The sequence below is a fragment of the Physeter macrocephalus genome, chromosome 7, assembly GCF_002837175.3.
Source record: "Physeter macrocephalus isolate SW-GA chromosome 7, ASM283717v5, whole genome shotgun sequence".
NCBI classification, from domain to species: domain Eukaryota; kingdom Metazoa; phylum Chordata; class Mammalia; order Artiodactyla; family Physeteridae; genus Physeter; species Physeter macrocephalus.
The window spans coordinates 124,826,970-124,847,538 of NC_041220.1; the positions used below are offsets into that span (position 1 = coordinate 124,826,970).

General features: G+C 38.7%; 1 protein-coding gene and 1 pseudogene across 1 annotated transcript; both read right to left on the reverse strand.

The window, feature by feature from the left end:
• Nucleotides 1–7,081: 7,081 nt before the first annotated feature.
• LOC102987521 (NADH dehydrogenase [ubiquinone] 1 subunit C1, mitochondrial-like) lies at nucleotides 7,082–7,483 on the reverse strand. Its single transcript, XM_055085762.1, has one exon. The coding sequence runs from the start codon at nucleotides 7,468–7,470 to the stop codon at nucleotides 7,240–7,242; it is 231 nt and encodes a 76-aa protein (XP_054941737.1). The 5' UTR covers nucleotides 7,471–7,483; the 3' UTR covers nucleotides 7,082–7,239.
• Nucleotides 7,484–14,859: 7,376 nt separating this feature from the next.
• LOC112063820 (uncharacterized) lies at nucleotides 14,860–14,977 on the reverse strand (annotated as a pseudogene).
• Nucleotides 14,978–20,569: the final 5,592 nt, after the last annotated feature.

The window sequence follows — 20,569 nt, forward strand, 5'->3', positions numbered from 1 at the left end:
AAATGCTTTTATATTGCATCATAACTTTGTTTCCTTAAAATTGTACTTCCTACAGATAATAAGTTAGTAACTTCAAAGCCATATTTAATTATAAAACATAATATGCCATAAGACATTAAATAAATACTTTAAGAATATTGGTGATGAACATTATAGTAAGAAAATGTAAAAACTGCTTTAGAAGCTTAAGCATACTAAACTAAGGATAAATCACGACAAATTTCAGTTAATAAAGAGAATTTTTATATTCATGTCAGCAAATGCAAACAGGAAAGTAACTTGCAACATTACCATGTCATGCAAATAGTAAGCTATGCAGTTTAAATACAGTTGTGTAAACTGGGCAAGAATGTGTGAATACACAGTGATATTGTTTCTTTGAGAACTTGAGAAACATACCTAATAGACACTCACGTTTAATCTTTGTGTATGTGTTTCCACACTTGAAGTTTTATTATCTTTTTGTTAAGGACTTTAGTTTTAGGGTTTTTATTTAAACCTCTATGAATTGTATTTTTAAATTTCTGGCTCATTAAGCAAGTTCCCTCCATTTTTAAGGCACATTTTACAGCTAAGATATTTTCATTTGTTGTCATTAAACCCTTGAAGTATACAGGAAAAAAAAGCTTAAAAAGAGAACTCTGCCTTGAGACAGATTAACTAAAAGTCTTAGAGATGCATCAGGTCTTCAGAATATAAGCCTTCAAATAACATGTGCTTTAAATGGTAATGTTACTTACAAAAAAAAGAAAGGGTTAGTTAAAAAAGAGAAAGAAAGAAAAGGCATTACCTATCAGCAGTTTTTATGAGGTCAAGTTCAGGGGGAAATCTTTAGAAATGGGTCCTTTCTAAGGCATCACCCTCTTCTTCTGAAACAATAGTTCCATCTAGTGGACATTTACTTAGAAACAAACCTTTGATTCCAAAAGTTAGAGGAAGTTTTTTTTCTTTAATGAAATGAGCATTAGAGGAAAATAACAAGGATAATAGGAGAAATAACTTGTTTAAAATATTAAATTCACAAGTAGCAAGGTAGAAACCAAATAATTACGCTGGAAAACGACAAAAATATCTACCTGTAAATAAAACACTTTCCTATGTTTAAGAGCACACTAGAAATGTGGTAAAAAAATTCGATAATTTAATCAATGTGGAGAGCCAAAGTAGGTAACACTGGAATGACTGTGATGAGAAACAAACTACAATTTGATTAAAAACAAAAATCTGGTACACGTTTCCCAAAATGCAGAGTAATAGAAATCATTCATTTATTCATTTCAGCAACAATATTTATTGGCCTTCAGCATCAAATATATGCCAGTCACTTCCTAGCTTCTATGACACTGACAATTGCTTTAGTCCTATAGCGTGAGAGGGGCTTCCTGTCAATATCAGTGGCCATGTAAAGTGAACTATTGGAAATACAAAAACTTGACCTCTGATAGTGGCTCTAATTTGCAACACAATAGCAAGATGGCCAATCTATTCAGACGTTTCATTCAAATATTAATCATATGGATGATTCCAAAATATTAACATGGCTGGATTTTTTTTTTCACTGATTTGGCAGTGTTACTTCTAATCACATTATGTCTAAAAGCAGATTGGCAGCCTACAGAGTAAACCTCTAAACATTTGGAATAAAGTAAGCCAGAAGTTCTTGTTATTGTTATCCTGATTTCATGAACTTGAAACCTAAATCTATGGATCTCTTTTATTTTAAAAGACCAAAATGGTTGATTGGATCAACCATTGATAATTGATTGGATCATTATTTATTTTTAGTTTGGTTCAAATTAAAATGATTAAGCTCTGGATAAATCTTCTAGAATGTGCAGACTGTGTGTATTTCCAGGTGCAAGGGGCTTTGGATTGAGGACGTTTCTGGCTCTCTTTTATCCCTTATATTCCTTGACTATGAGTGGCTCACCCAGAGCAGACAAACTGCCTACCAGGGCAGTTTTGAGTTAAGTAGGATCTCTGTACCTCTTTTGCACACACTGGGATGAATTTCAGGGTTTCCCAATGCTTTTCCTGGATTTAGGCATATGAGCTAGGATCGATCCTCCCAGGGATGTACATATATTTGCAGGGTGATTTAATGCCACTTTTGAGTTAAAAAACAGCAGTTAAGTGATATGGTCCATGAATGTCTTCTATCTAGGCCTTAAAGGTCAATCATCCTTGCCCTTTCACTGGGATCGAAGAAGTCTTTTTGATACCACATAAACACTTTTTAATAGATGGGCCTCAGAGTAATTCATACATGAATGATCTTGAATTTCTAAAAATACATTCTCCTATGATCTTTCTCCAAGTAATAAACTAGAGCAGAAGGTAAAATTGATAAAATAGACTTTTTGATATAAAATATTAAACAGGTTAGAAAACTGGGGAGTGGTATTGTGACCTATGCAAGTGATTGAAATAAAACTCTTAACAGCAACTAGAAGAAAAAGTGGGAATAAAGCCCAGACGGGTGACAAGGGGATGAAGAAAGCAGTTTAGTTAGATTAAAAGTGTAGGGGCTGGATTATGTGGCCATTTGGAAATAATGCTAATGGTTTCCAGTTACTATTTTCGTACTAGTTGCCAAATATTAGACTAGGTGCTTTATATATGCTGTCTTGTTCAGCCTCACTACAACCTGTACAACAGAAATTATTACATCGATCCATGTAACAGATGAAGAAATTAAGTCCCTGAGGAGTTAAATTACTTGCCCTAGTTCACATAGAAGACAGAACGCAAAAATGGCTTCTAGTCTGACTCCAAAGCTTGAGCTTGTTCTACTTTACCAGTAAAACTATTATTTTTAACTCTCAAATGGAGTGTTGATATATAAAGCAAATGAAACTCCATGGAAAGCAATTTGAAACTACTGCATTACTCTATACGGTAAAAACTTTATTGTTCTCAGTAGCATTATTCACAATAGCCGAAAGGCTGAAATAATCCAAGCGTCCATTAACAGGTGCGTGGATAAACAAATGTGGAGTGTACATACAATGGAATATTATTCAGCCTTTAAAAGGAGTGGAGTTTCGACACACGCTACAGCAGGGATGAGCCTTGAAAACATTAAGTGAAATAAGCTAAGTAAAGTAAGCCAGACACAAAAAGACCATATTTTATGATTTCTTGCTACTGACTAGATCAGCATCTTAAGGGTCCAGCAATGTTCATTCCCTGATCCCGTTTCCATATAGACCTAGAAATAGAAACAAATGCCACCCTAGACACAAGTTACTTAAATACTTGAATAAACAAATTTTATTATTAACTAAAAGTGAGCAAAACAACCGAACAAGAGGAAGTAGCATATTATTTCAGGCACAATAAGGAAAGATCTTTTTGAGCATGAGTCTGTGAATCGATTGGAATTTTATACAAAGAAAGCTTCCAGCCCTGGGTCCTCTGGCGAGCACCAGTTCCCAGCCCGGAGGCTACTTCTTCTTTGCCTGTTGGTTTGCACCATCCTCCGTCGCTTCCTTCTATGGGAACTGAGTTCCTATTGCAGACAAAGCACTGTGTTGAGGGGTACAACAATGAAGTTCAGTAAACACAGTTTCTACCGTCTTCTCCTGAAGGAGCGCCAGTTTGAGCCATGGAAAGAGCCAAGTTATCCAATTTATTTCCCGCAGTGCGTTAAATCTCATTGCACAGACTCAGGTGAGAACACAGAGGGGCCATAGCCTGATGAGATGGAGGCTGCAGGAGGCTCAGGGGAATGATGCTTGAGCTTAATTTTGATGGAGAAATTAATTTCCTCATTCAACCAAAAAACATTTACTAAGTACCTGTTACATGTCAGATATTTTTCCAGTGTTTCCCAAATTTTAGCGGGCACCAGAATCACCCGGAGGGCTTGTTTAAACACAGATTGCTGTTCGAGGAGGCAGGAGGTCTGCAGCAGGGCTTGAGAGTTTGCGTTTCTAACATGTTTCTAGGTGATGGTAATATTGATCTAAGAACTGTACTTTGAGAACCACTGATTTAGACAGAGCAGTACGAAATGGGGGAAAAGCAAGCAGTGCCATAGGTCGGGTTGTGCAGTTTTAGCATGAAACAAAGGCACCAGCATGGGCTGTGGGGGCGGCAACGGACCTTGAAATCCAGCCCTTATTGCACTTGCTAGGCCCTGAGGGCAATGTAAGCATTCGGGAAGGGCCGCTGGTCTGTATTTTGTCCACCCAAAAGGGCCCCTTTGTTAAATGTCTGCCCTGTGGGTATGTCTGCTCAGAGGGACCACTTTTTTGTCACTTGCACAAAGGCATGGGGTAAACCAAAGGCTGGAAGCAGCGTGCAAAGCGGGGCAAGTGAGATGGAATTGCAGGTGGCTTAGAGTGCCCAGAACAAAACAAGCGGTGATGAAGCCATGGCTCCGCGCTGGTCAGCCGGACTTCCAGCTGTGGTCTGTTTCACTCAGCAACCTCTGTCCTTTTCCACACACAGATAGACTCTATGTTAAAATATTTCACCCACAAGGAGACTGTCTGATTCTCATCCTGTCTTGGATCCATCCTGTCACTGTGGACAGCCCCTCAGCTTACCTACATCCAGACCAGGTGACGCTATCAGATATTAAATAGACACCAGAAGAAAGCAAAGATAAGGGACTCTAAGGACCAACTGAAGGAAACTAATAAAATAATGGCTTGGGTAGAAGATGGTGAACGAATGGAGGAGAGCACACAGCACCAAAAAGCCTGGTGAAGATTACTGGAGAACGTGAGGGCTCAAGGTATGAACTTGGTGATTAATGGGAAAAGATGAAAGGAAATTACTGGCATGTCAAGTCAAGAAACAATAACGGAGAAGACTATCAGAGTGGCCTTATTTGGAGTTGACCTGAGTGAATTAAGAAAATGTTGCTTGAGGAAGCCTATTAGGAGAAGGATAGTGTCCTTGGACAAAGTAACATCCTAAATAAGAGATTCAGCTTAGTGAGGAAGAAAGGGAATAGCCTATAGATGGAGATTCTCATTTTTTAAATATTTAAAAGAAGCACAGCCTGCCAGTTATGTTGTGGGAACCATGCTTGCTGTACATATCTAGGATGTTTCCACTGCCTGGAATTATCCACCCGCTTCTTTTCAACCGGGCTTTCAGTTTCAGGGAATAAGATTCATGTGATAAAATGGATTGGGTGAGAACCAGAAAATATTGAAATTTCAACCTTTCTGTAGCAAAGGCAAAAGGCTTCAAAAAAGGTTATTTAAGGTCTGCTATAGAGTGCAGTGTTCAGACTTTCCTCAGCACAAGAGAGACTCTTCTCTGTGTTACCCAATTAATGTGCAGGTAAAAATCTGCTGTCTGCAGAGTATCTCACACGTGAAGGCTCAGCAGGCATCAAGGCCCTGGGAGAGATTGTTAAAACACCCTCTGGAGCGTCTGATTCAACTTCTCGTGTATAACCTGAGAATCTGCATTTCTAACAAGTTCCCAGCTGTTGCTGATACAGCTGGTCTGGGGACCACACTTTGAGAACCACCATCTGTAAACACTAATAATGCCATTTCTTACAATGAAGGAATCAGTGTCTAAATGCCCAAAGTCACAGCTGTTGGACAGTTCATAAAGCAGTGTGATACAGCTACTGAGTTAAGACAGCACCCCAGGAAATACGGGCACCTCTCACTCTGCCACAGAGGGAGATTGCCAGCTTTCCCCATTCTGCTTACCAAGGATCTCATACCCAAAGTGACAGGTGCAACATAGCAGTGTTTCATAAATTTGACCTCAGTGGGTGAGAGTTGATTATAGTAGGCAAGGCTGATTGGGTCATACCAAGTAAATGGGGGCTGTGAAAACTGTAGACAAGTTTGTCGTGAATTTTCTATTAAATGATTAAAAGATTCCCTAAAGGTAAATGTGAGGGCATATATTTGCTCCAATCATCTGCCAGAGCCAAATTTATGCTCCATATATCTTTGAACGTGCCACTCTGTATTTGAAGAATACCATCAGCTGGAAACAAGCACAAAGAGAATAGCATGGAATAGACTTCCTGGTGATGTCCACAGGCAGGTCTGGGAACCCATAAGCGTCTTAAATCAAAAGAGCCACCACTGAGATTCGGCTGCAACCCACCCGTGCGTTATTTAAACATGCTTAGATTGAGTGGCTTATCTGGCCCCAAATAAATCACTGAAATAATTGGAAGCAGAAAGAGCTTTTGTACACTGTCCTTCTTTCTTTGATCACTGGACTCATCTCTTCAATGAACAGGTTTCACCCAACAAAATGATACGTGGTTTGGAACTACTGTGGAATAAGCTCAGATTGGTGAACCAACGGCACTGTTGGTTCCGAAAATAAAATTGTGCAGGCACTGAATAAGTATCACAGGAAAACATTACCAAGTCTTATTAGGAATACTGTTGGAAGTAGCTGTGATGGGAGGGTGTAGCCCAGTTCCTTTAAGAGGAAGGTTGGGACTATTGAGTTCGCTCTCAGCTCCTCTCATTAAAAAGGACTTAAATGAAGACTCCTGACTGTGAAGGGGAGGCCAGCCAGGCTGGGTGAAGGAGGAGGCTTCTGCTAACAAGCCTGGTATGGGGCCTTACACAGAAAATCAGCACAATTGACATCTTTTGTTGTTTCTATGCGGACTGATGTGTGGGAGAGAAGGCCCTGTTGGGTTAGTTAGGGATATCCTCTTTGAGGGAGCCCTGGAAAAGGAGCCAGATGGTGAAATAAAGACTAGCTGAGATCAATGTGACAGAGCCTTCGCAGCACCTTTAGTTATGGCTCTGTTATACTGGGAAAAAACAGTTGTTCCCCTTCTAGTTACATGCTTTGCTTGTGTGGTGTGAGTGTCTTGAATGTGCCTCTATAAATGCAAGAAGCCAAGACCAATAAAGAGTGTTGTTTTAAACTGTACACACAAAGGCTCCTCAATTGGACCTCTTCCCATGGTGTAAGTATTTTGATGGTTGCCATTTTGTACTCTGCCCATGGGGTAGAGCCAGGTAACTGTAAATCCCAGATGGGCTGATCAGCAAAGACTCACTCTAACCCGCTTCGGTCAAGCAGCTCATGTTCTTTTAAGCATGTCTTTTTTTTTTTTTTTTTTTTAAATACAGAAGTATTTTTTAATTTAATTATGTGAAACACAAAATGCTGACTTGACATATATTCACATGTAACTCTTTCTCTCACGTTTACAGCTCAACAGATTGGTGAATCCAGAGGAACTGCTATAAACACTATATACTGTATCGGTATTTCAAAAGTTTATTCCAACCCATTTCTTCTTTTGTACTCTAAAACATCTTCATTATGTTGTTTGATGAGATAGATCCACAAGAAAACGGAGGTGCCCAAGGTCAGTCCAACCTTCAGCCAGTCAGGTGTGTCAAGTGGCGATTCCCGAATGTAGAACTTTGACCGCGCTGAAAAGCCCCTCGGCAGCCTGGCCGGAGCCAACAGCTTGGAGAAAGGGCTCAACAAGGCCGACGGCGCCATCTTGCCGGGCTGGGCTCCGCCTCCTCCAGCCCCGCCGCTCCCGGGGGTCGACGTCCGGCTGAGCGCCCCCTGGCGGGCGGAGGCGCGGAACTGCGGGCTCTGAGGCCGCGCCGCGGGCGGGCGCGAACCCCCTATTTTAAGCACTTCTGACACGCTCAGCACTCTTATGTCCTCAGCGCTTGTGAGTATTTGGGCTTTCCCAAGAGGGAGGATGACCTGGTCCCTACAGTTTATTCCCTACTGCTTGGCCTTCAGACAGTGTGCTCACCGTAAATGAATCCAAGGAAAAGATCGGATTCAAGATCAGATTCAAAGTTAAGTGGAATTTGATTTGATAAGGAAATATATTTACCTCTTAAATGTTAGATTCATATGCATTAGAGCAAATTAAAATTAACTTTTACTAATATTACTAATAATGTTCAACACTACCATGTTTAATGCCGTGGTGGTAATGTAGTTACTGAGGCTTTGCTGAAACATGACAACTGCTAAGAGCTACTGTTTTTTGAATGCCTACTATGTACCAGGGGATTTATGTACATTATTAGTCTTGCAAAAACTCTGTCAGATGTGTAAACCTTGTAATTAAGATATAGGGACTCTGGCTAAAAAAAAGGAAAAAAAAGCCCAAGTAAATTGCTTAAAATTGTCCAAGTAGTAAGTGGGAGAGATGGGCTCAAACTTAGGTCTGTCTGACTCCAAATCCCATGAGTTTCCACAGCAATGTGCTATTATTTTGGTGTTTTTCTCTAAGAAGAAGGAAAATTATTTTAATATATTTGGAAACAATATTATCTTTTTATTTTAAGATTTTGCAAGGCAGAATAGGAACATAATCTATCCTAAAAGTACGTTTGGTATCGCAAACTCCAGGAAAATAATGGACGCCTTTCTAAAGGATGCAGCAGTTCTCCCCCACTGAGTTCGCATAGCATTCATCTACAGCATTGAACTTTTTCTAGATTCCTGGAGGAAAAATCCCTCCTTACATGATAAAATTGAAGGCATATTCATAACCAAAAATTCCCCTAAGCAGAATTGAATTTTAAAACTTCCAGCAGGGCTTCCCTGGTGGCGCAGTGGTTGAGAGTCCGCCTGCCGATGCAGGGGACGCGGGTTCGTGCCCCGGTCCGGGAAGATCCCACATGCCGCGGAGCGGCTGGGCCCGTGAGCCATGGCCGCTGCGCCTGCGCGTCCGGAGCCTGTGCTCCGCAACGGGAGAGGCCACAGCAGTGAGAGGCCCGCGTACCACAAAAAAACAAACAAAAACAAAAACTTCCAGCAAAAAGAGACTGACGTCTCAGCAGAAAGTAAATAAAGATACTTTCTGCATCTTCTACATTAATTGACACTCATTTTAAAATATACTAATTAGTTGATGGGCAGTGAACTAAGGAATTTTCGCCTTCTAGTAAATTATGTGAAGTAGTGGCACCTACTGACAACGTACGATATTGCAGTCTAGCATCATTAGAAACAAATTCTAAAGACTTTAATACAGGAAGAAACTGTTTTGTCAGGTTTTAATTTTTATTTATTTATTTTAAAATTTATTTATTTTTTACTCTTAAATTTTTGGCTGCGTTGGGTCTTTGTTGCCGTGTGCGGGCTTTCTCTGGTTGCGGCGAGGGGGGCTACTCTTCGTTGTGGTGCGCAGGCTTCTCATTGCGGTGGCTTCTCTTGGGGCGGAGCACGGGCTCTAGGCACGCAGGCTTCAGTAGTTGTGGCATGCGGGCTCCGTAGTTGTGGCACGCGAGCTCTAGAGCACAGGCTCAGTAGTTGCGGCAGACAGGCTTAGTTACTCTGTGGCATGCGCGATCTTCCTGGGCCAGAGCTTGAACCCGTGTCCCCTGCATTGGCAGGCGGATTCTTAACCACTGCGCCAGCAGGGAAGCCCCTGTTTTGTCAGGTTTTTAAAATTACAGAATGCATCTTCCTGGAAAAATACACTATGTCTGGAGTCTAAGTAGTTACAGAATATGCATGGCACATCTTTCTGACATCTCAATTTTATTCGACATTTATATACGAAAATAAATGTTTATTGTGACTTAGGTGGCACAATTAGCCTGATTTTTTTTTAAATCTATGATGGAAATCTTCCAAAAGTGTCTCTGTTTCAAACACATTCATTTTCGTCTTGCTATTAGAGGTTCTTCGGTGGAAAACTTTTAGTAATATTGGTTCTAGCTCATTCCCTTTGTTTGAAAGATGAGAAAAGTCATGTTCCAGCCTGTGTCTAGGCTCAGAGAAAAGTTCAGGGAAGACAGACTTACAGACTCTTATTCTTCATTCTTTCCATCTGAATTTACCACAGGGTCCCCATTTGTATGGTAGATAATCAAAATAGAAAAAAAAAAAACGTTCAATGTGGGGAATCACAAACACGTGGTCAAAAGAATTTGGGTAACGTGAGAAGTTCTATAACCTCGGAATCACTGAAAATTGGTAGCAATGCTACAATAAAAATCTCCCATGGGAGAAATTCTGCAAGTTCTCACAGGACTGTGAGTGACATCTAGCAATTCCAACAGCAAGCACATCTCATTGCTGATCGTCAGTCTCTTTCTGCTGGAAGCTTTAAAATTCAATTCTGCTTAGAGGAATTTTTGGTTGTGAATATGCCTTTAATTTTATCATGTAAGACAGCAGTTAAATCACCAGCATTAGCTTTACAGCACAGTTAACATTCTGAAACACATCTATGCCATATAATGAAAGATACTCAAATTTAGGCCAGATTTTTAAGTTCAAAGAAGAGCTTTAAAATAAGACTGCCAATGAGTCTGTTTATTGTTTGACTTGCAGCTGGTTAGATATCCAGATTTTTTGGCTCATACATGTCTTTGTGTGCTACTTTGCTTGATCAGAAAGCAAAAGGACTTAGGTGTGGCCTAACAGTGGACAGACAACTTCAAAATTTCCAAATGATTCTTCAAAATGAAATCACAGACTGAGGTTGGCAGAAATAAGAACTGAAAATATGTAAGGATCGTTACTACAGCAAATAGCCAAACCAGGCTCAAATGGGTGCAAATCAGCTGTTACCATGTTGCTGAAGAGGCATGCGTTTGGCTTTTAGTCAGAGCTACGTGGTCAACATGGAAACTTTATTGTCGCGCATAACTAGTGTTTCAGATGGAGGGAGCCTCCAGGGTTTGTTAATTCAGCAGCTTAAGAAAGCCGTGAAATACCCAGAATTATTCGTTTTCTTCTATCAGCCTTGCCGTCTGGGATAGGCCCTTTCATGCTTGCAAAATGATTCTCTCTGCAAACCTTACATCCTCACACATCAATGTCCAGAGGAAATACAAACTCAAGAGCCTCTCTCACATGTCTTTTTTAAGAGCTTAGACTCTTTCTCCAGGAGTTACTCCAACAGATTTCCACTCACACCTTATTAGATTTGGATCAGGTATCTCTTTCCAGCTCAATCTCAAAATGGAAAGGGAAATTGAACTACTGTGTTACGACTGGTTGAAGGTAATCAAGATTCACCCTCTTGGGGCTGTGACTGGGGCAGGACTAATCTTTCTTGAGCCCTAATACCTGCATCAAATATGGGTTCTACAGAAGGAAAAAGGGCTCTTGGCAAAAAACCAAGTGTCTCCTACAAGGCACATCATAAAGCAACAGAAATTAACATCCCCAAGGATCGATGGGGAGAAACTTTTAGCATGGAAGGTAACTTGATACAAAATAGAATGTCTAGGGAACTTCCCTGGTGGCGCAGTGGTTAAGAATCCGCCTGCCAATGCAGGAGACATGGGTTCGAGCCCTGGTCCGGGAAGATCCCACATGCCATAGAGCAACTAAGCCCGTGTGCAACAACTACTGAGCCTGCGCTCTAGAGCCCGTGAACCACAACTCCTGAGCCCGCGTGCTGCAACTCCTGAAGCCCGTGCGCCTAGAGCCCGAGCTCCGCAGCAAGAGAAGCCACCGCAATGAGAAGCCCACACGCTGCAACGAAGAGTAGCCCCAGCTCTTGGCAACTAGAGAAAGCCCATGCACAGCAACGAAGACCCAACGCAGCCAAAAAATAAATTAATAAATAAATAAATTTAAAAAAGTAGAATGTATAAGTGAAAGATATGCTTAGAGGACTTAAAGAAAGAAAGGAAAACACATTAGGTCAGGTGTCTCCATCTATCCCTTCTGCTATCTGGGAATTTTACCTCTGACTCCTAATCACCAAAGGCAAAGGCAGACTAACAACTTAAGGCTACTTTCCTCAGCTAGTATGTGTATGTATACAAAGTACAAGAAGGATAATGACTTGTCTTGCAAAATACTGGGATAGCAAAAGGGTTTTGGTCCAGCTGCCTCTTTCCCCAGCACAACTCCATGGGTTCTTTGTGCTTACACACACACACAAATTCATAAAGGCTGTTTCTAGCATTGCTGTGTGCCTGGTCTTGGGTTGTGGTATCCTGTGGGAGAAGGAGCACAGGGGATGGAAAGGAAGGTGTCTGTTCTCAGGAAGAATTGTGAGCTCTTTGGGTTCTATGCATTCAATGTAAGGGTCCCATCAAACAATGTAGATTATGTAGATAATACAATGGACGTTTATGTTGATAATTTCCTTTACAGTGCCTATTCTTATCATGTTCTACATTATGGTTACAAAGTAGATTATAGGATTTTTTCCTCAAACAAGATTGAAAAGGTTAAAGGGATGTTATTTTAATAAATCTCTAAGCCAGAATCACATAACAGTATCATTTGAAGAAGAATTCTTAACCTTCTCTGTGGAACCTTGAAAAACATTAAAGAAAGGCAAACCTCAAGACTTTCTACTAAAAAAAACTGGTTATAAACATTTTTTAGCATAAAAGAAAATTGTACTTGGATATCCTATCTAATAGTGATTAATGTCCTAAAAATTATATTTACTAAACCATATTTAGCTGTACTAAAGACAGTTCAGGCTCGGGCTTCTCTGGTGGCGCAGTGGTTGAGAGTCCGCCTGCCGATGCAGGGGACGCGGGTTCGTGCCCCGGTCCGGGAGGATCCCACATGCCGCGGGAAAAAAAAAAAGAAAGCTCAGTCTCCTTTCATGTCTTAATATGATTCCAAGAATTCTAAGATTTTATGTATTACTTAATGCTGTTGTTCTTTTTGTTACTGAGTATTTAAAAACTATAGAGATTCATTAATTTAACAACTATTTATTCAGTAACTCATATACGCCAGGCACTGTTCTGAGTGCTTGGGATGCATTTGTGAACAAAAGTAGACAAAAGATTGAAGCCCTTGTGAGCTAATATTCTAGTGAGGAAAAGAGAGACTATGAATGATAAACATAACAGATTAATAGCTAAACTATGATAGAAGGTAATAAGTGCACTGGGGGAATACAGAGCAGGGTGAGAAAATCTAGAGCGTAAGAGACGTTGCCTCTTTTTTAATGTTTTTTTAAAATTAATTTTTATTGGAGTATAGTTGCTTTACAATGTTGTGTTAGCGTCTACTGCACAGCAGACGTTGCCTTTTAAAATGAGGTGGATAGGGTAGACCTCATGGTGCAAGATGTATGTATATCTTATGAAGTTGTATGTGTATATATAATATATATTTACATGAGTACGTAAATACAAGCTACATTAAAATTAAATATTAACTATATGTATGTTTTTACACTGAAAGTCTATTAATATATTTCCCACTAATTTAAAATGTGCGATTAATTCAAACACTACATTGGTTAAAAATTTATCTTTGTGTTTTCCATGAAGAGCTGCTAATAGCATAAAATGATTTCAAAGAATTTCTTTTTTTTTTTTTTTTTTGGCGGTACGCGGGCCTCTCACTGCTGTGGCCCCTCCTTTCGCGGAGCACAGGCTCCGGACGCGCAGGCTCAGCGGCCATGGCTCACGGGCCCAGCCGCTCCGCGGCACGTGGGATCCTCCCGGACCGGGGCGCGAACCCGCGTCCCCTGCATCGGCAGGCGGAGTCTCAACCACTGAGCCACCAGGGAAGCCCCAAAGAATGTTTTCATAATATTTTTTGTTTTTCTTGATTCTAAAAGCTTGCTTATTGTAGGAAATTCAGAATATTAAAAAGAAAGAAAATAAAAATCACCTATAATCCCACTACTCATAGATAACTACTAATATTTTAGAAAAATTCCTCCCTTTCTTCATACCTGCCCTTCTTCCTCTTTCCTCCCTCCGTCTCCCCTTCCTCCTTCACTTCCTTCCTTCCAATCTTCCTTTTATCCACCTAGATAGAATTAAAAATAATTATATAAATGGATAGGTTTTTTTTTTTTTTTTTTTTTTAATGGAGGCTATGCATAGGTCTTCAATCTCTTATCTGAAAACTCTGGAACCAAAATGTGCTTGAGAATTGAGAAATGATTGGGTATAAAAAGGTAATTTTATATAAACTGTACATTACATAATATCCCTAGTGTGGTCTGGGGCAGGACCCTGCAATCAAATACATTAATAGTGAAATGTTTGTTCATAATACATGAGATTAATAAAGACTATAAACAGCCTCATATGAGTTACGGTCATATTTTGCAAGCAATTGACTCACAATTCGTCACAAATAGCCTCTTGTTTTTCTGCGTTTATTAGATTTCAGAATTGCAGATAATGAATTGTGAACCTAAGCACATTTTTTAAAATGGTGTCGTTTCTTTACTTAAAGTTATATTTTAGAAGAAATTTAAAAAAAATTTTTAAAGTTATGTTAACATTCTATCATGTTAAAGTTTTGGAAACAATTTTGATAGTGACAAAATAGCTTACATATTAAAAATTTATTAAATCTATTTTAAGCATGTTAGCCAGTTGTTCACCATATTTGATGTGTATGTTTTGCTAGTTTATGTTTACCTATTTATGTTGTTTTTAAAAATATTTACAGATATTACATGTATCAGTAAATAGCACATATGATATTTGTGGTGTCATCATACTCATGGCTGCATCTGTAGACCAAATCTGTAGATTCTTTTTTGTTTGTTTCACCTTAGGGTTCACTGTAATGAAGTGAATAGTGTTGCACATTCTATGGGTCTGGACAAAAGTATGATGACATATATCAATCATAATGTCAAAGTATTTTCACTGCTCATAAAAACTTCTGGACTCTGTATTCCTCTCCCCTCTCCCCGCAAACTACTGACAACCACTGATCTTTTTATTGTTTCCACAGTTTTGCCTTTTCCAGAATGGCATATAGAATCTATTTTTCTTTCTTTTTTTTCCTTGAAAAGAGAGCTTCAAAGCCGTTATGTGTGTAAGACCACTCATGGCCCACCCATGCGTGGACTGGACAGGCTCTAGGTGGCAAACTCCCCCACTAACTACTGTAGCCTTTCTTCCAATATTGAGCCCTGTCCCACTGGTCCTGCCCAGCAGCCACGTGGAGGACGTGTGTTGGGTATTTGTTGGGTATTTTGTGCCCCTTGTCTCAATGAGCCCAGATTCCTGGCAAGCGTGTTGTAAATAGACGAGCCATTTCTTCACTCTCCCTACTCTGAGCACACCCCTATAAGATGTTTTCAGTTATGTCTTTCTTTTAAGATTTTATATTTTCCTTTTTACCCCTCAATCCATCTAGAATAAACTCTTCAGCTACTATGTAACGTCTAAACAAAAACATTTTAAAGATACATTATAGCTATATAGATATTATAGACATATAGTTATTGTAGATATATATACATGAGCATTTGCACGTGGTATAAGATTTTGGCAAGTACTTTCTGAGGATCCTCTCTGACTTTTGGGAGCCATCTGGCTCAGGGAGCTGCTCTCAACCACGTGGAAGGTTTAGGATTAGAGCCCTGACCCTGTCAGGAAGGACCATGTGGTCCAACACTGCAGGCGCTGGGTCAGTATGAGGAAGGTTCTTAGTCAAGAATTATCTTCAGAAAATCAAAGACAGTGATTTCCAAGTGGATGAAAAAGTGAAGAAAGAAAAGCAGCTGTTTTTCTTAAGAAAGTTCGTGAAGAGTGGAAAAAGAAAACCCAGTGATTTCAGTGAATGCCAAGCTAGCAGAAGAGAGGCAGCCCCTTTCTGCGCGAGCTAACAGGATGCTAGTCAAGAGCACAGAGAAATGTCTTAGACCGTGAACTGTGTGCGAAGATTCAGAAACTCCAGAAAAGAACTTGATGATTCTTATTCCATAAAGAGCCATAACAGATGGCCTTTCTCAGAGAAGTGTTCTCTGCTGGCCTGGTTGATAATCGTAATGTAGTTTTGTAGTGGCTGCTAATTTACCAAAGATGACCTCAATGCTTCAGACATTGACACTTAAGTATAGAGGAACTCCTGGCTGTAATGTTCCTGAGGTTCCCAATGAAGCGAAGCTGATTGGTTTTGCTCCTGGAGTGTCAGATGATGGATGTTCTTTGATGTCGTCCTTTCTCCATTACACTAATAAACCCTCAGCCTTTCCTCTTTCTGCCAACTGCCTCCTTCCCCTTGCAAAAGCTTAGTAATACCAGAAGATTGTGAAGAGGTCAATTTAGATGAGAATGGGAGAATAATTTTTTACAGCTTACCACACTCTGAGTTCTGCTTCTTATTCTAGCAATCCTCAATCCAGGAACATGTAAGTGCCACACTGGCAGGACCGTTGCGAACTTTTGCAAGCTGCAATGTGACATCCTTAGCGATCAGTTTGGACTTCGCTTGTAAAGAATTTGAAATGCACTCAGGTGGTATGTTTATTGGTACAGAAGAACTTTCAGAGAGTCATCAGAAGAAAAAAATATTTATCAGAAGTTTAGTTTTTCTTTCATTGTTAATTTTTTGTTGGATTATTGTCCATCAGACTATTTAATTCTGTACTTTATATATATATATATATATATAAGATTTAACATATATCATATATAAATTGATTTTACATATTATCTATAAAGGGAAAACATCTGGCATATATGTTTCTTGCCATTAGTTTTCTTTTTTACTTAAACAGATAGCTTCAGGTGTATCTTTGGAGTCTGTACTTCCAGTTTTTGAAATAATCTAATTAGGAACTAGGAGGCATATTCTATTGAAACTAATCGACAGTCTGATTGTCTTTTGGAAATTGGAGTTGTCTTGCAGACATGAGCATCAAGAGTGTGCCTGAAGCTGGAATATTGCTGGATCTCCAAAACGTCTCCACATAAAGTGACATATGTAAGTTCAGCTTCATAAGGATGCTTGCAAACTAGGCTATAACACAAAAAGTCCTCATTCTGCAAATTGCTAACCCCATATCCACACCTGTGATTTAGCTTCTCCTTGAGTGATATGATTTGTTTTTCTAAAGAAGGTAAATGTGAGAACGGGAATCTGAGTTTAACTTGAAATTCCTCAGAACTGCAGGATAGACTAAAAATTATGAAAAGAATTTTGTGTAATAGCCAAAATGTAAAATGCTCTTAGGTTTTAAAAGGAAGCACTTCGGGCTCAAGTAGCCCTTGGCTTTGAACTGTGGCCTATATATAATGAAACTAATAACTTTCAGATTTTTAAACAGAAAGATAAACTCTCAGGGAGGCGGGCTCTTTGCATGGTACCATTGCTACAGTCTAACTAACCCTAGATATGGGAGCACTTTAACGTATTTTTTAAAATGCAAATATATACTCCTAAGAAATAAGGTATTTATAGTCACTTTACCATAAATTAAGACATTATAAAGCCATTTATGTAAAATGTAATGTAATTTAATTTTTGCATATTATTTATACAAGGATACCCCTGAAAGATGACTGAAAAGATAAATGAAAGTATAATGCCAAGAAAATGGCAAGTGCTGCTCCATTATCTCCTTCTACGTCAAGTTGTCCAGCATTGGTTGGTATTCCCCCTACAGTTCCTTTGTAGACCAACTGATTTCTTTAGCTTAGAAACTTGTATGAGAATTTTTAAAAGTTTATGATTATTATTTTTGTAATACAAATAGTTTTTTCAGAGTGTGTCTCTATAGTCTTTATTTTAGTTCGTTCTGTCTGGATCAGGATGAGCTCTTTTAATTTGCATGCTTTGATCCATTTTCAGTTGCTTTCAAATTGAACCGTTATCACTCCTTGTTGGGCTTTCCTGGGGCTTACATCTAGATTGGTGTGCCCCTCTGTCTGTCACCACTGACTTGGAACATCCCACCCGTTCGTCCCATCACCTGCAGCTGTGTCTTCCTCATCTGGGTCTATACCACCCACCCTATAGGTGTGCTGTACTTCCTTTCCTGTACTTCTAGCCTGTCCCAGCCACTGAAGCTAACACTATGTCTCTGAGTGGTATGTGATAGGATAACCCTTTCTGTGTTTGAGCCACTCTTTTAATAAGCGTAATATATCTAAACTTAACAGAGAATAATCACTTTTTATGCTTTTGTCTTGCAGAGATAATCTTTGGATGGCATCTGATTTTTCTGTTAATTCGATTTATGGTATCTTTATCAACATGACTTAAATTCTCCACAAGTTGGGAACAGTTCACAGAGTGAGTTTCGTAACTTGCAATTTCACATGAAAAGATCTGAGAACTCCTACAGTAAGAGCTGGGGTGGACAAAGCATTTCTTACATTTATGAGGAAATCCTTTCCTGCACAGCTCCTATTTTTCCTCCTATCCAGCACATTTTGGGAAATGTTACCCAAGAGAAATTTCTTTAACCGTCACAGTAAGCAAAGGGAGCTAACATATGATGAAAACCACCCAACTGCCAAACATCACATATTTGATATATTTAACTTTTTACAAAAATCTGAGATTGTTTTCTTGTCATTTTTCAGTTATGAGAACTGAGGTTTATTAACATCAGGCACACTTGCTCACGTTCATACCTGTGCAATCAGGGCCAGAATCTGTACCTGACTCCAAATCCCGTGCTCTTTCTACAAAATTGTCTACAAAATTTACTCATTCGTTACATTCTTATTTGATAGAAGTGAATCTCTTGAAGATCTCAGATAAAAGCTCTTAAATTATCTCAACTATTCCTATTGGGAAAAAAAACTCCTATTTTTAGCTGATGATTTTTTCATTTTACTGGAAAGCAATCAGTGGAGGGTGAAGGCAATAGATACTAAATAATTTGGTAATGAAGCAAGAATTAATGTCTAAAGGTAAATTAAAAGTTTGCTAAATATTGTTAGTGGTAATTTCTTTTGAAAAACACATGACACACTGGGAAAAAATTAAATTTATGAATATAAACATAAATTTATGTCAGAAACATTGGCCTACCACTTCCTTATATTTAAAAAATTCATTTTAACTTTGTTTGTAAAGTTTCTTAGTGATTAATCTATGTCCTGGGATTAACTTTAATGTTTTATGGGAAAGATAGATTTCTGCCATACTGTTGGAACCTATTGAACTAGGAGTAATAATAAATTAAAGAAAAAATAAATTAAAGGCTAGTTATTCTTTGGGGGAAAATGGATCTACATTTTGCTAATTAATGAAATAATACATTTTGATGAGAAAACTTACAAAGTTTTGCTAGAATATTTGAATATTATAATAGTTTGCTCACTTTAAATTGCCAAATTTTGACTGATTCCCTCCTGTGGTTTATAGAAGGAAGATAATACTTACAGAGATGCTGAAAGACCGAGGAATAGGTTGGAAATTAAAAGGAGATTCAATCTCCCCGGCTTTGATGCATTCTCCCCACAGCTGCTAGAATACTTTTCCTTAGACATTAGAAAGAATAGGAACTGCCTCTCTTTGGTATCACCCACTCATCACTCCACATACGGTAGAGTTTTATGCAAATAAAAGAAATTTCCAATAAAATGACAATGACAAATAATAATCCAAAATAGATAATTGATCAAGATGAGAGTTAGGATATGTGTAGAATTGGCCGAATGTCCAAAAATGTATTGATTTACAAGAAATTTTTAAGCCATCAGGAATTTTACCTTAACTTCTTATTGAGGAGCTGCTCTGTATTTGAATTCACATTTTGCTGCAGAATAATCTGAAGTTTATAATGCTAGAGTTTAATTTTGCTGGAAAGTAACACCACCATCTCACTGATTTTTAAAGCAGAACTCATTTGGTATAGTTCTTTCACAAAGGAATTCTATTACCTATGATTTATTTATTAACAACGTATTAAAATGTAGATCATCAGTTATATGCAAGTAGGCACTTCATTGAAAGAAATAAGGAAATTAGACATGGGCTTTGGTGGTTTTATTTCACTGGAACTTTTCCCAAAGTTGCTTCATTAAAATATTTCCTTAAGGAGCTTTGTCAGATTTTGGAGGAAATTCAAATGAATAACTGTATTTTATTTTTATTATGAAGTTTTCCACTTTAAAATATATTTGAGTGTACTGTGCCATGATCCAAGGTAAAATTTTGTCAGACTTGCAAGCATAGCATTTGAATTGTTTAACTCATCTGATTATATTGGATCTGATTATGTTATTATAAAGCTACCACCAGTCTTACTTTCCATTTTCAGAGATGTAATAAAGAAAAAAATATGTATATTGTATGTGTACATATATTCTTCACAAGACCCTTGACCTAAACTCTGAGCTTTAACTCCCACATTTGTGATTAAGATTCGTTTTTTTCAAACTAGAGAAACTAACTCTGACTGACTTAAACAACTGATTGGAGAGATACTGGGTTACTCACATGAGTAAGAGGGAAGTTGTAGAACATGGTCAATCTTAAGGGGCCAAGGTAGCAACCACTATCCCCTCAAGGCACTCTGCTGCTTTGAACTTCAAATTCCAGCAAGGGAAAGTCCAACCGGCCTGGTTTGGATCACATGGTTGTCCCTTGCCTAGGAGAGGACAGGACACTTTAGATCAAACTGGGTCCAGTGGGGAAAAAGATAATTTTCCTAAAGGATGTTAAGGTGCTGTTCCCAAAAGAAGATGGAATGGATGTTTGGGAATCAAGAAAGCAACAATCTCTCAAATACCTTTAATAAAGTATTATGCTAGAGTAACTTTCCTCAGAGAACCAGGAAATCTTATGTGTATTTTTTTGTCATTCTTTTGAGTATGCACATGCAAAGATATATAAGGAATAATATTGCCTAATAATTGACCTTAAAGCATATAATTGACAAGAGGTATTGAGGTATGTCTAAGATTGAGTTAATTGG